This window comes from Haematobia irritans, chromosome 5, assembly GCF_050003625.1.
Source record: "Haematobia irritans isolate KBUSLIRL chromosome 5, ASM5000362v1, whole genome shotgun sequence".
NCBI classification, from domain to species: Eukaryota; Metazoa; Arthropoda; class Insecta; order Diptera; family Muscidae; genus Haematobia; species Haematobia irritans.
In genome coordinates, this window is record NC_134401.1 from 76033639 (window position 1) to 76047373 (window position 13735).

The 13735-nt window shown below is 34.6% G+C and overlaps 1 protein-coding gene across 9 annotated transcripts in view; it reads right to left on the reverse strand.

Moving 5' to 3' along the window:
- The window catches only part of LOC142239454 (tyrosine-protein kinase Src42A), a 266830-nt gene that overhangs the window by 18746 nt on the left and 234349 nt on the right, over positions 1 to 13735 (reverse strand). For 6 of the 9 annotated variants that reach the window (XM_075311250.1, XM_075311248.1, XM_075311246.1 and 3 more), the window contains 4 exons: positions 6129 to 6250; positions 3670 to 3754; positions 2903 to 2981; positions 2552 to 2578 (listed from right to left, as the gene is read on the reverse strand). In XM_075311250.1, the coding sequence (XP_075167365.1) occupies positions 2552 to 2578; positions 2903 to 2981; positions 3670 to 3754; positions 6129 to 6250 (313 nt within the window). The remainder of the gene's footprint in view (positions 1 to 2551; positions 2579 to 2902; positions 2982 to 3669; positions 3755 to 6128; positions 6251 to 13735) is intronic. The other 3 variants (XM_075311252.1, XM_075311251.1, XM_075311254.1) reach the window with 1 other exon arrangement.

Consider the following 13735-nt stretch of genomic DNA (forward strand, 5'->3'; position numbering starts at 1 on the left):
CGTTATATATATATATATTTCATTTTCATATATTTCAGTGATACAACGAAGTGCGCGATCTCTAGACTTGACTACTTGAGCCGCCTACTCCGCAAGTAACTTCCACGCAATCTGAAGGCAATTGGTACATAGTTATATCATCCTTATCTGTGAATACACTGTCCTGGAAACCAATTTTATTTATGATCGCCTAGGGACGTGGCGTTAGTATTCACTTTCTTATGCCATTATCATCATAACGAAGAAAATCTCGTTTATTAAGGTACATTGCTGATTGTGCTAAAGGTTCTCTTATGGTGCCAAATCACCAAGGTTCAACTCCTGGTTGGAGCGAAAAAGTTTTTCAAATTGTAAAAATTAGTTAAGTATATAAAAGTATTTTTAGTGTGTTCATTCAAAGGAACTTCCAAGACATAACATTTAAAGCAACGCAAAGGATCCGAAACCAGAGTACTTCCGCCCAATGATAAGCCCACATAGGAAAAGCTTGGATTTCAAAATTGCAAGAATGTCTTTAGTGACATACGAAGTTCATGATGGATGAATTTTTGGTAAAATTTACAAATTTAGAGAAATTCTGAACTATTTTGTGGAAGGCACAAATTTAGTTAATCTTTATGCTTCATTTGAGTATATTTTTTTCCTCGGTTTTAGTTAATTTAACTAACGTACACAAAAAAATATTAGAGTAAAGGAGAATTTCTCCAAACATAATAATTCCATGAACTAAAATAAAGTTAAATTGGCTTTAGTGAAATAGAGAGTTCACTTTTTTTTGAGTGTACAGTTTGCAATAGGACACATTTTCAAATTGTAGAAAAAAGTCGTTTATGTAATTAGTTTCTTAAATTTTTAAATTTTGCAATCATATTATTGACAAACCGTATGTACATTTTCACATCTAAAGAAAGCTTCTACATTTAAATGAAAACTTTTTCAATCCAAACCTTTTTCAATTCAAATGGATCCTCATTCATATCAAATGAAATCATTTTCATTTCAAATGTGTGTGTTTCTTCAAAATCTGCTACTATTTACAAATGTAAATATTGTGGTTTAAGATACTTTTAGTTGATTTGTTTTGAATTATTTCATATGAAAATAATACAAATAAAAGAAGAGGAAATAAACATTTCAAATATATATATTTTGGGCTACTGTAGCTTTTGGTTTGCACCCAGCTGTGTTCCACACAGATTGGTTTTTTACATTGCCCACATTTTTGCCTTGTAGGACGCTTCCTATTTTTCTCACCATGGTAGCACATATAGCAAGCGGGTTTTACTTTTTACACTGAAAAAACAGTGAACCCTCCAGGAAGAAAAATTTCGGTTAATTTTGGAAAATTTTGAATATTTTTAGAAAATTTTAACTAAACAGTATAACAAACGCTGGCATCTCGCCGATGTTATAAAAATAAGTAAATATTTTTCGACAAATTCAAGAAAATTTATTAGACATAATTAAGTTTTTTCACTTGTTAAAGAAAATTTTGTAGTTTGAAGGAAAAAATTGGAGTTCAAAATTGCAAGAATGTCTTTAGTGACATACGAAATTCATGATGAACGCATTTGTAGTAAAATTTACAAATTTAAAGAAATATTGAACTATTTTGTGGAAAACACGAATTTAGTTAATCTTTATCCTTCATTTGTGTATATTTTTTTCCTCGGTTTCAGTTAATTTAACTAACGTACACAATAAATTATTAGAGTAGAGGAAACTTTCTCCAAACATAATAATTCCACGAACTAAACGAAAGTTAAATTGGCTTTAGTGAAATAGAGAGTTTACTTTTTTTTGAGTGTACTTTTACTTTACGTAAAGTCCCGGATTTTGGCAACCATCATCTGGCAACCCTATATGGACATGATCCATTTGACTTAAGAAATCATGAAAGGAATATAATTTAACACATTTGTGGTTGGAGGACAATTCTTATTTTTCTTGTTTTCTTATTTATATCATTAATTTCTTTGTCAATTAAATTAATTTAGAACTGGAAAAACTTGTATTCAGTTTGGGAAAAATGCCCGAGTATCAAAGTTTAATTGGTTTTAGTGAAATAGAGAGTTCGCTTTTTTTTGAGTGTACTAATGAATAATTAACATCCGTCTTTTGGAAGCTTGTCCCCTTGTATTTACGGAATAAAAGTCGAAACGGTGATGATGTTTTTGTAATTTACGTTAACTGCATTTTAGTTCTTCACTTACAACCATGTAGTTTTGTTAGTGCGATAAAGTAAAATTTATTTCAAATTTTATAATAAATAATTTTGTTAACAATGTCATGACTTTTTTTCGTTCTTGTTGGAGAATTAATTCACAATCAATTCATGGAACGAGCATATAGGTATTTACAAGTACGGAAGATGATTGGTATGGAATAGTGGAGGTGGTTGTTTAGTATGGAATGAAAGATGGATACAATTAGCTGTGTTAGCTTAGTTAGTGGATTTTAGATTGTTATGGCGGTACTAAATGTAATGAGCGCTTAGTACAACAACAATAATGAAATTAGTACATAGAAAATTTTATAGTAACAATCCTACCTCAAATATACCCGCAAATTGACTTGTCTTTAATTTTGTTTTGTAAGTGTTGTAAACGTTTTTTTTTTAACAATAGTAATAGTAATAATAGTAATAATAACAATAATAATTATTGTGTTAGTAAAAAGTTGTTAATAAAATTATAGTTCATACTAATGAATACTAAAACTGATAGGTAGATGTCATGACTTTTTTTATATCTATGAAAAATAATCTCAATTGTTTCAACAAAAAAACATATTGTTGGGAATTTTGAAATAAATAAAATATGTTCCATAACAAAAAAATATAAATGATGATACCATTATGCATGGTCCACAAGACACTGTTAATAGTGCGGAAGGAACTTACCTGTACACATGGCTTGCATAAGTTGACACACAGCCCATCAGAATCCTTGGAATAGTGCTCGACAAGTTCTTGGAGTGTTCTAAAATAATTGAAATGTTAAGCATGGGCAAATTAAATATACTAAAAACTACGGCATGTTATTTAATTGTATTTTTAAAACTGTGGTTATTGTGAAGCGATACTTTCTCTAACTTTTTAAGAACACTACGTAAAGTTTTTATATGTATGTATATTTTTTTTCATTCGGACAATTGGAATGTTCTCTAATTTAAAAAATGGAAAGATTTTTCATTCGGACAATTGGAATGTTCTCTAATTTAAAAAATGGAAAGATTTTACCACATGTATGAATTGTGCCATATATCAATCGAATTCAGTTAATGTTTTAAACGGTAATATGATGGTACATAAATCGAGGAATATTTAACTAACATATTATAGCATAATGCCTTCTTCCCAATTTCTACGAAGATCATATCATTCAAACATATAAAAATGTAATATATTTAGTAATCTATTATATATTTTAAAAGAAGGATATCAGTAAAGCAAATCGAGAGAATTAAATAAATGCAAATGGGTGTTATATAGGTTGTCATCACTCTAGAGAAATCATTATGAATTTTCTGACGATACATGAGTATCATTACATTTCTCTGCGTTTGTTTTATTTAAACTAAAAGTAAATGCATTAATACCACCACAATTTTAAATTGTTTAAATTTTATAAATCGCAAAAAGTATACTGTCTTGTGTAAGAAACTTACCTGAATGTTGTGCGCCTTGCAATAAAGAACCCGCCTTCGTCCAGTTGCCTGATACGATAGTGTTTTACTGTGTCACCGTCGCGGACTGTAAACAACAAAAATAGATATTTTAATAAAATATTTCTGAAAAATTTACATAAATTTACATAAAATTTACATATTTGCTTTTCGATGCGAACATTTTAGAGCTTGAAAAAAAAAATCATTAAGTAAAGTTTGCAAACGTCTGATTATTTCTCCCTTTCGTGCGAAACAAAACAGAAATAATGTAATTTTACACGTATTTCAAAAACACTTCAGAAGATTTTGAAAAGCCAATTCTGGGTGCTTAGAATTGGATAGTACTGTTTTCATTTTTTACCACTCGATCGCAAAATGGTCATAATTTAAACTTAAGTGAACCGCTTGATGTAGATGAACATTCAATACAAAAACAAAAATTGTTATAACCATTTTTTTAAGTTTGAACTTTTCAATAAAACACTAGAAAATGTAACAAAATAATGTCATTTCATCATTTCTTCAAAGTTGTTGCATTCATTAGGTATTTAGTAATGAGATATCAAATAGCTTGATAGCACAGATGGCATATTTTAATTGAGCATAATAATATCAGTGTATACGGCGGATTTATCTTTCAACTTTCAGGCGTTTCAATGAAAGGGCGAATAATAGTCAAATTGCTCAGCAAATAGCCTGTAGTTCATATTTTAAGATTACGAACTCTGGTGGAATGTAAGAGAATGAGTAACGATGAACGTCAATTGTGAATTCTTGTGTGAATTCTTTGCTATCACATATCGATGTCTCCATTCCAAAGTAAGCTAACTCTAAAAAGTGAATTTTACAGGAAACAAGTTCAAAGTTTTTTTTTTGAATTTCTCAAAACCGTATAAGATAAATTATCTTTTTTCGGTCTTAAAATCATGTTTATTGTAGATTTTGTTAGTATGTACGAATTCAAAATAGTGATAATAGAACATGACTAAAAATGACTTAGGCCACTTTAGACCGATTGGAAATTGGAAATTTTTAAAACTTTAGTCACAGACTACGTCCAATAAATTCCAACTTTTGACAGGATGCAATTCACATCAATTCGAATAAAAAAACAACGAGCTCCATCAAAAAAGGCTAAGTCGACTTAAGGGGACCTTGTACGGTCGGATAAACTCTGCGACACAACACGTTGCGGCAACAAATCCGCTAGTATAAGGCCATGTTCGGCGTTGCGGGGACGTGTTGGCATAAAATCAAAACAAATTTGATTTTTTCTGGTTGGGAGGCACAAATCTTCAAATTCGCCAAACATTAGCAAAAACAAATTTATTTTCATAATTAAAATAAGCATTTCTGCAATGAAATTGATGATGGATCGCTAATTCTGCTTGGAATTTTTATTGTTTCTTCCATTTTTTATTAAAAAATGGCTTCACACATAACTTTTATCCATCTTCATTGGTTATATTTATGTTTCTCCTTATTTCTTCATGTTGTTTTCAAGTTATTCGTGCAGTGTAAGGGTAAAACTTGAACGAAGACACAACAAATAGGCGAACCTCTGTAGTAGTGTTTATACGGCCGGGTAAGGCCCGCTTTACCGTACTTGGGAATGAGGACGTCGATATGTCGCCATTTGGGACGATCCAATGGTAAGCTAGCCACCTTGCTTATGTGATCTACACCTTGACCTTCCATTATCGTTTGCTTTTGATTTGATTTTATACATACGTCTAATTTGGGAGCCACCGTGGTGCAATGGTAAGCATGAAGTCGTGGGTTCAAACCCAGTTTCGACCCAATACAAAAAGTTTTTCAGCGGTGGATTATCTCACCGCAGTAATGATGGTGACATTTCTGAGTGTTTCAAAACTTCTCTAAGTGGTTTCACTGCAATGTGGAACGCTGTTCGGACCCGGCTATAAAGAGGAGGTCCCTTGTTATTGAGCTTAACATGGAATCGGGAAGCATTCAGTTATAAAAGAGAAGTTCACCACTGTGGTATCACAATGAACTGAATAGTCTAAGTGAGCCTGATACTTGGGGCTACCACCTAACCTAACCACATAAAATCAAAATTGGACGTTATGTTCAATGTCCAGAAAAGAAAAGCGAAGAAAAAATTAATATCGAATTTATGAATATTCTAAGTGAGCCTGAAACTTAATCGGGCAGCCACTTTAACCTTTATGGGGATCTGTATAAGGGTCGTCCTACTGAACTGTTCCAAAGTGTGTTCTTTAGAAGACGCCCAAGTCATGTGCCAAAGTGCAAATTTATCTTATCAAAACAATCGCGTGTTTATGTGACATGTCCCTTCCATTCGTTTTGCACAGAAATGCGTCTGGTGTATACACACCAGGGGCCACTCCTACGCCGGTTTTGAGGAGAAAATCCAATCCCCTCTTTAGACCTAACCTAAAAATATATTTATCCTTATCGATATACGAAAAACATACCTGATAACGAATAGTCGTTGTGACGACTCTCCGAGTCTCTAATTAAAAATGCTCCATGTTCGTTTTCTGGCAGTAGTAGTTTCTTTTCAGCCTCAATACGTTTGATTTTCCGGAAGTACCATCTGTAAAAAAAATAAAATAACATTACATTAGAAATGTTAAGTTTCCTTAGTCACCGAAATAATATATTTATGTATAAAGGGTGATACGGTCAAAATTTGGTCAAGGGAAAACGCGTGTAAATCGGTGAAATCGTTTATTTAAAAAATCAAATTAAATTTCTTTTTCAAGTTCAATTAGTATAAAATTCAGGAAAAATATTCAGTTAGGCTTTCGCTTTTCCAAATCCGAATTGCCGGGCCTCACGCTTGACACCTGCCATCAGATTTTGTACAGCCACCTTGTCCACCTTCTTCGCCGCAGAAAGCCAGTTTGCCTTGAATTGCTGCTCGTCCTTAGCAGTTTTTTTGGTCTTCTTTAGGTTCCGCTTGACAATAGCCCAGTATTTCTCAATTGGGCGGAGCCCTGGCGTGTTGGGAGGGTTCTTGTCCTTGGGAACCACCTGCACGTTGTTGGCGGCGTACCACTCCATGGCCTTTTTACCGTAATGGCAAGATGCCAATTCCGGTCAAAACAGTACGGAACAACCGTGTTTCTTCAGGAAAGGCAACAGACGTTTATTAAAACACTCTTTCACGTAAATTTCTTGGTTGACAGTCCCGGAAGCTATGAAAATGCTGCTTTTCAAGCCACAGGTACAGATGGCTTGCCAAACCAGATATTTCTTTGCGAACTTTGACAGTTTTATGTGCTTGAAAATATCTGCTACATTTCCCCTTCCTTTTGCCGTATAAAACTCCTGTCCCGGAAGCTGCTTGTTGTCGGCTTTGACGTAGGTTTCGTCGTCCATTACCACGCAGTCAAACTTCGTCAGCATCGTCGTGTACAGCCTCCGGGATCGCGCTTTGGCAGTCGTATTTTGTTTATCATCGCGATTTGGAGTCACTACCTTCTTGTAAGTCGATAGTCCGGCTCGTTTTTTGGCTCGATGCACGGTTGTAGACGATACACCCAGCTTATTTGCGGCATCTCGGAGAGAGAGGTTAGGGTTTCGCTTGAAACTACCGGCAACTCTCTTTGTCGTCTCAGCGGCTTCCGGTTTTCGATTTCCCCCCAATCCAGACTTCCTGGCTGTCGACAAACGTTCCCCAAACACTTTAATTACATTTGTAACGGTTGATTTGGCAACTTTTAGCGATTTTGTCCAGCTTTGCGTGCGAGAAGCTCGGATTTTAGCGATGCGCGAGCAAAATTTTGATACGCTGCCCTTCTTGCTTGGACGGCATTTTGACAACTGGAGAGTGAATTCCAAAATCAAAATAGGAGCAACATTCTACACACACACACACCTTCAAAATGAGGGGTGTTCAGGTTTTTTAAATGCAAAATTGAAAGAAATACGTCAAGTTTATATTGACCAAATTTTGACCGTATCACCCTTTATATAGAAGTAAAATTGTATAGTTATATAAGGTAGCATTCCCTACTTTTTTCTGTGTCTGAAGGATCCTACATGAAATTGATGCAGTGTTCGAAATGGCTCCGAAGCTCCGGCTCAGCACTTAAAACAAAGGGCTGTTCAGTTCTTTTAGCTCTTGCTCTCGGAGCCCTATGAATAAAGTGCCAAAACGAATGAGCGGCACTGAAAAATAGGCTCTTTTTGAGCTAATTTAAACGAAGCACTCGTGCTCACACAGCTCTTTCAGCTGTGACAAAAAATATGTAGTAGTATGTGTGACACAAATTGAAATTGATGATGTCATATGTGTATTTTTTTAAGTTGAAATACAAAAGAAATAAATTAATTCGGGCAAACACGTTGTGAGTTCTGATTTGATTTTTTAATTGTGTTCATATACAATTTGTATATAACCCTCTAAATGTTAAACCACTATATTAAGCCACTATGAAAGTTTTAATGATTTCATTTATCGATTACATCTTTTGCAAACACACAGAAAAAAATTTCCGTAGTTAAACTAACGCTAAATTTAACTTATTTTTATGGTAAAAAAATTATTTGTTAGTAGTTAAATTTTATTACATTTTGCGAAATTTTCCACAGCCCAATGAATTTTTCGTTTTTTTAAGTATGTCTCAAATATTTTATGGACTATACGTGAGTATAAAGTTCGCTGACCGTACACATAAGTCCAATATGAACTAAAGTAAATTAAAATTTTCGTACGATTCCCAAAAATAGTACGAATGAACTATGTTACTGTATAGTTAATATGGTCATGATTTGGCGCCAATGATTTTCTTCTTAACTTTTAGTTAATATTTTCTTCTATTAGAGGGTGTAATTTCGTGAACTGTAGTTAAAAAGTACAAAAGGGCATTAAATTTTCCTGGTTTTAACAACGCTTTGGGGAAATGTGTAGCAAAATCTAGTTCAATTTTCTTACGAGTTCAATTTTCTTCATACAACATAGAGACTATATTGTTAAGGAGATGCCACAAATTCTTGATTGTTTTTTAAACCGTTTTCTTTTAATGGTTCTTATTTGGTTCTACACTGGACTGATTACCGCCTTCCGGGACGATCTACATTTATGCTCATATACACAATAATTTACTGACAGTTTATATAAGGAACTTGCACAGAAAAAAAGTGTCTTGTAAATTTAAGGGCCATTTTAACTTCCACATAGTTCAACAAATTTACTGTAATATAGTTCATTTTTCGTAACCACAACGAAAATTAACTTAGCTAAAGGAAAACTTATAAAAATTCAGTAAGTGTTTTTTAGTTAGAAACCGACTGGTTTAGATAAAGTTCAGCGTATGGCGTGTTTGTGTATTTCAGGCGCATTCAGCAAGACAGGAACAAATTCCCTTAATGTCGTGCTGCATCTATTGCCTTTAGACATTTTGGCCAAACAGTCAGCTGCAACAACGGCTGTGCGGTTGCGCGAACTATCGCTGTGGTCGGAAAAAGGTTACGGTCACAGTTCTGTCCTCAAAACAATGCCAGATGTGCCTGACGTAGTGGATTACACTTTGGCGAGTCCACTTTTCGACAAAAAGTTTGAGACTCTAATCCCCAACAGTGAGGCGTGGTGCACACAGACCCCGGGGAATAAAGAATATATAGATTTCTACACTGATGGCTCCAAATTGGATGGACAAGTGGGGTTCGGAGTATATTCTAATGATCTGGAACTTCGAATAGCGAAAAGATTACCTAATCACTGTAGTGTTTTTCAGGCTGAAATATTAGCAATAAGAGAGGTGGCGAATTGGCTGAGAAGTAATGTTCCAAAAAATGTGGGCATTAATATATACTCAGACAGTCAACCTGCAATAAAATCCTTGGACTCTGTGTTCCTCAACTCGAAAACGGCCATCGACTGCCGCAAATCTCTCAATGAGATGGCTGAGCAGCACAATATTCACCTAATATGGGTGCCTGGCCATAGGAACATACCGGGGAACTGCGAAGCCGATGAGTTGGCAAGGCTAGGGACTACCTTACATATTCCAGGGGAACTAGAATTTGTTGGTATGCCCCTAGCTACCTGCAAGCTCATGCTGCGTGAGAAGGCTGTTATGATGGCAAATGTTCGATGGGAGAATTGCAAGGGTTGTAACGACACCAAGCAAATATGGCCCCATTTCAACTTAAACCGCACACTAGATATGCTAATGTTCTCGAGACGTCAGATATCACTCCTGATATCTGCTATAACGGGTCGCTGCCTGATAGGAGATTTTGCAAAAACTATTGGCGCGAAGTATAATGACTATTGTATGAGCTGTCATGATGCGGAGGAAAAAGAATCAATTAAACACCTCTTGTGTGAGTGTCCTGCATTTTGTGTAAAGCGCAAGCAACTTTTAGGAGCATATAGCTTCAGATTACTGGCGGATCTGGAAAACGTTAACTTAAGCAGTCTGCTACTGTTTTTGGAACAATCTGGTTGGTTCAACAAAGAAAAATAATCAAGAAGGTTCAGCGGTTAAAACTAGAAGTGCCCATATGTAATAGGTACTTTTAGTTAATGTGGTATCACAATGGACTGAATAGTCTAAGTGAGCCTGAATCTTAATCGGGCTGCCACTTTAACCTAACATAACCTAACCTAGTTCACTAACTACGAAATGGGAAGGATTTTTCCTTAAATAAATTTCGAACACAGTAGTTAATGCATCGTTGATTCTATTATAAAAATACATGGGCAATATAAAAATCTTACTACGAAATGTGGACAATTTACTAAGAAAAAATTTTGTATGGAAAAAAAATTTTGTAGTAAAAATTAACTTAACGACATTACCGATTCGTATGATGGCTACCTACAGATTATTTCCCTTTTTACTATAAGTTGGAGTGTTTTTCCTCACATTGAAAATTTTAGATAAAGTAGAATAAAAAGTACACTCAAAAAAAAGTGAACCCTATATTTCACTAAAGCTGATTTAACTCTATTTTAGTTCATGGAATTATTACGTTTTAATAAAGTTTCCCTGACGTTAATAATTTTTTGCGTACGTTAGTTAATAAAACTAAAATAGAGGAAAAAATTATACGCAAAGGAAGTATAAAGATTAACTAAATTCGGGTCTCCTACAAAATAGTTCTGAATTTCTTAAAACTTGTAAAATTTACCAGTAATTAGCCCATCATGAACTTCGTATGGTACTAAAGACATTTTTGCAATTTTTAACTCCAATTTTTTCCTTCAAACTTCGAAATTTTCTTTAACAAGTGAAAAAAATGAATTATGTCTAATAAATTTTCTTGAATTTATCGAAAATAATTTACTTAGTTTTGTGAAATCGGCGTGACATCCGCGTGTCTATTACAGTTTAGTTAAAATTTTCTAAAATTAATATATTTTTTCTAAAACTAACTAAAATTTTCTTTCCTGGTGGGTTCACTGTTTTTTCAGTGTAGTTAATATAATCCTTGCCGGGTGTATATCATTTTTTATAGATTCCTCATAAATTTGGTATATATTTTACCTTAACTTATAGATAGAATTCCAACTAATCAATAACAAGTTGGCTGATAAGTCCCCGGTCTAACAAAGAAAAACACATTTTTTTGTCAAAATTCGTTTTTATTATTCAACATAGTTCCCTTCAAGAGCGATTATAACGACCTTCCAATTTTTTGATACCATTTTGGTAGTACTCCTTCGGTTTTGCCTCAAAATAGGCCTCAGTTTCGGCGATCACATCTTCATTGCAGCCAAATTTTTTCCCTGCAAGCATCCTTTTGAGGTCTGAGAACAAGAAAAAGTCGCTGGGGCCATATCTGGAGAATACGGTGGGTGGGGAAGCAATTCGAAGCCCAATTCATGAATTTTTGCCATCGTTCTCAATGACTTGTGGCACGGTGCGTTGTCTTGGTGGAACAACACTTTTTTCTTCTTCATATGGGGCTGTTTTGCCGCGATTTCGACCTTCAAACGCTCCAATAACGCCATATAATAGTCACTGTTGATGGGTTTTCCATTCTCAAGATAATCGATAAAAATTATTCCATGCGCATCCCAAAAAACAGAGGCCATTACTTTGCCAGTGGACTTTTGAGTTTTTCCACGCCTCGGAGATGGTTCACCGGTCGCTGTCCACTCTGTCAACTGTTGATTGGACTCAGGAGTGTAGTGATGGAGCCATGTTTCATCCATTGTCACATATCGACGGAAAAACTCGGGTGTATTACGAGTTAACAGCTGCAAGCACCGCTCAGAATCATCAACACGTTGTTGTTTTTGGTCAAATGTGAGCTCGCGCGGCACCCATTTTGCACAGAGCTTTAGCATATCCAAATTAGAGGTGTGCGCGTGACTGAAATTTCACGCACATTCACGAAATGAAAACCAGTACTCACGCACGCTCACGCATGAACACTTTTAAAGACTCACGCTCACGCAGGATTCACGACAATTCACGCAAATCTGCAAAGGTAACAAAATTCAAAAATATAATATAGTTCGAGAACCAAACTAATTTCAGTTAACATACGAGTGTGAATTAAATCTTGATTTTTTTGGGAGCGTGATTTTGCAGAAATTGTATTCACGCACATTCACGAACCTATTTTATTTCTCACGCACGCTCACGCACGACATATTTATTTTAGTCCCATTCACGCACATTCACGAGAGTTGCTTTGTTCACGACTCACTCACTCTAATCCAAATATTGATGAATGATATGGCCAACACGTTCCTTTCATTTTGTGGATTTTTTGATGTTTTAGTCGGTAACCACCTCTTTCGGGCGTCCACCGCGTTCACCGTCCTCCGTGCTCACTTCACCACGCTTGAATTTTGCATACCAATCAATTATTGTTGATTTCCCTGGGGCAGAGTCCGGAAACTCATTATCAAGCCAAGTTTTTGCTTCCACCGTATTTGTCCCCTTCAGAAACCAGTATTTTATCAAAACACGAAATTATTTTTTTTTTTTCATTTTTACACAATAACAAAAGTTGCTTCACAAAAGACGCTCTATCTCACAAACTAATTGACTTACAGACGTCAAATTTTGACACGAATCATTTAAAGGTTGGTACTATATAAAAATAATATGCATTTAATACTAGCGACGCCAACTATGTGTCAGACCGGGGACTTATCAGCCAACCTGTTAAACGTGCTACTGGAAAATGAAGTGAGAAGAGAGTAATGAAATCATTGCATCATGTGAGGGAGTTTTTAGACATTTTGTGTATATCTCGTATGCTTGTTTGTGTTTGTTATTGCGTCGTTTATGCTGTTGTTGGTTGTTTTGATTCTAGAGACAATGGACAATTGTGTGTTGTTGGTATCTTTTGGTGAGAGTTGTTTTCTTGCAATAGCGAGATCAGAAAGGGATCGTGTGGAGTTGTTTTTCTTTACGGCAAGTATGTATCCTTTATGAATATTTGTATCTTTAGAGTTTTATTGCTGCATTCAGTTTGCATTTATGCATTTATGAAGTGCACACGTGGTTTTAATTTTGCAAAATTGTACGTGCGGTATTGGTGTTAAATTAACACTGTTAATTAATGAAAATACATTTTAGAAACTGAGAAGTGAATGATGTGGTGTTAGAGAAATCAAAAACGTTTTTATTGATAAAAAACAAATAACAGATTAAGGAACTGTATATTTCTGTTAATAGTTTAAAATTAGTGCGGATTTTTAATTGATTTACATAACAAATATACAACATGAGTGGTAATAGGATGATCTATATTTATTCTACATCTGGATCACAGGTTGGAGATGCAACCATTTTTTTGAATCTATATTTTTTATGTTACAGCAATTCCTACTGGTGAGTACTAAGTTCGAGTTTAGCCGCTAATATTAAAAATAAATCACTAAGAAAAGTATAAAATTTTACGTCTTCGATAAAAATTTAAATATAAGTTGATGGAGAATAGCCCAAACCAAGTTTTTTATAAAGATTATTTTTTTTATAAAGGATTATTAAAGAAAACTTATCATGAAAATTGCGATTTTAGCCTCTAAACTCGAACTTAATATCCACCTTAAATACTAAATGCTATACTGACAAGTGGAAATTATGTCTAATTTTATAATATT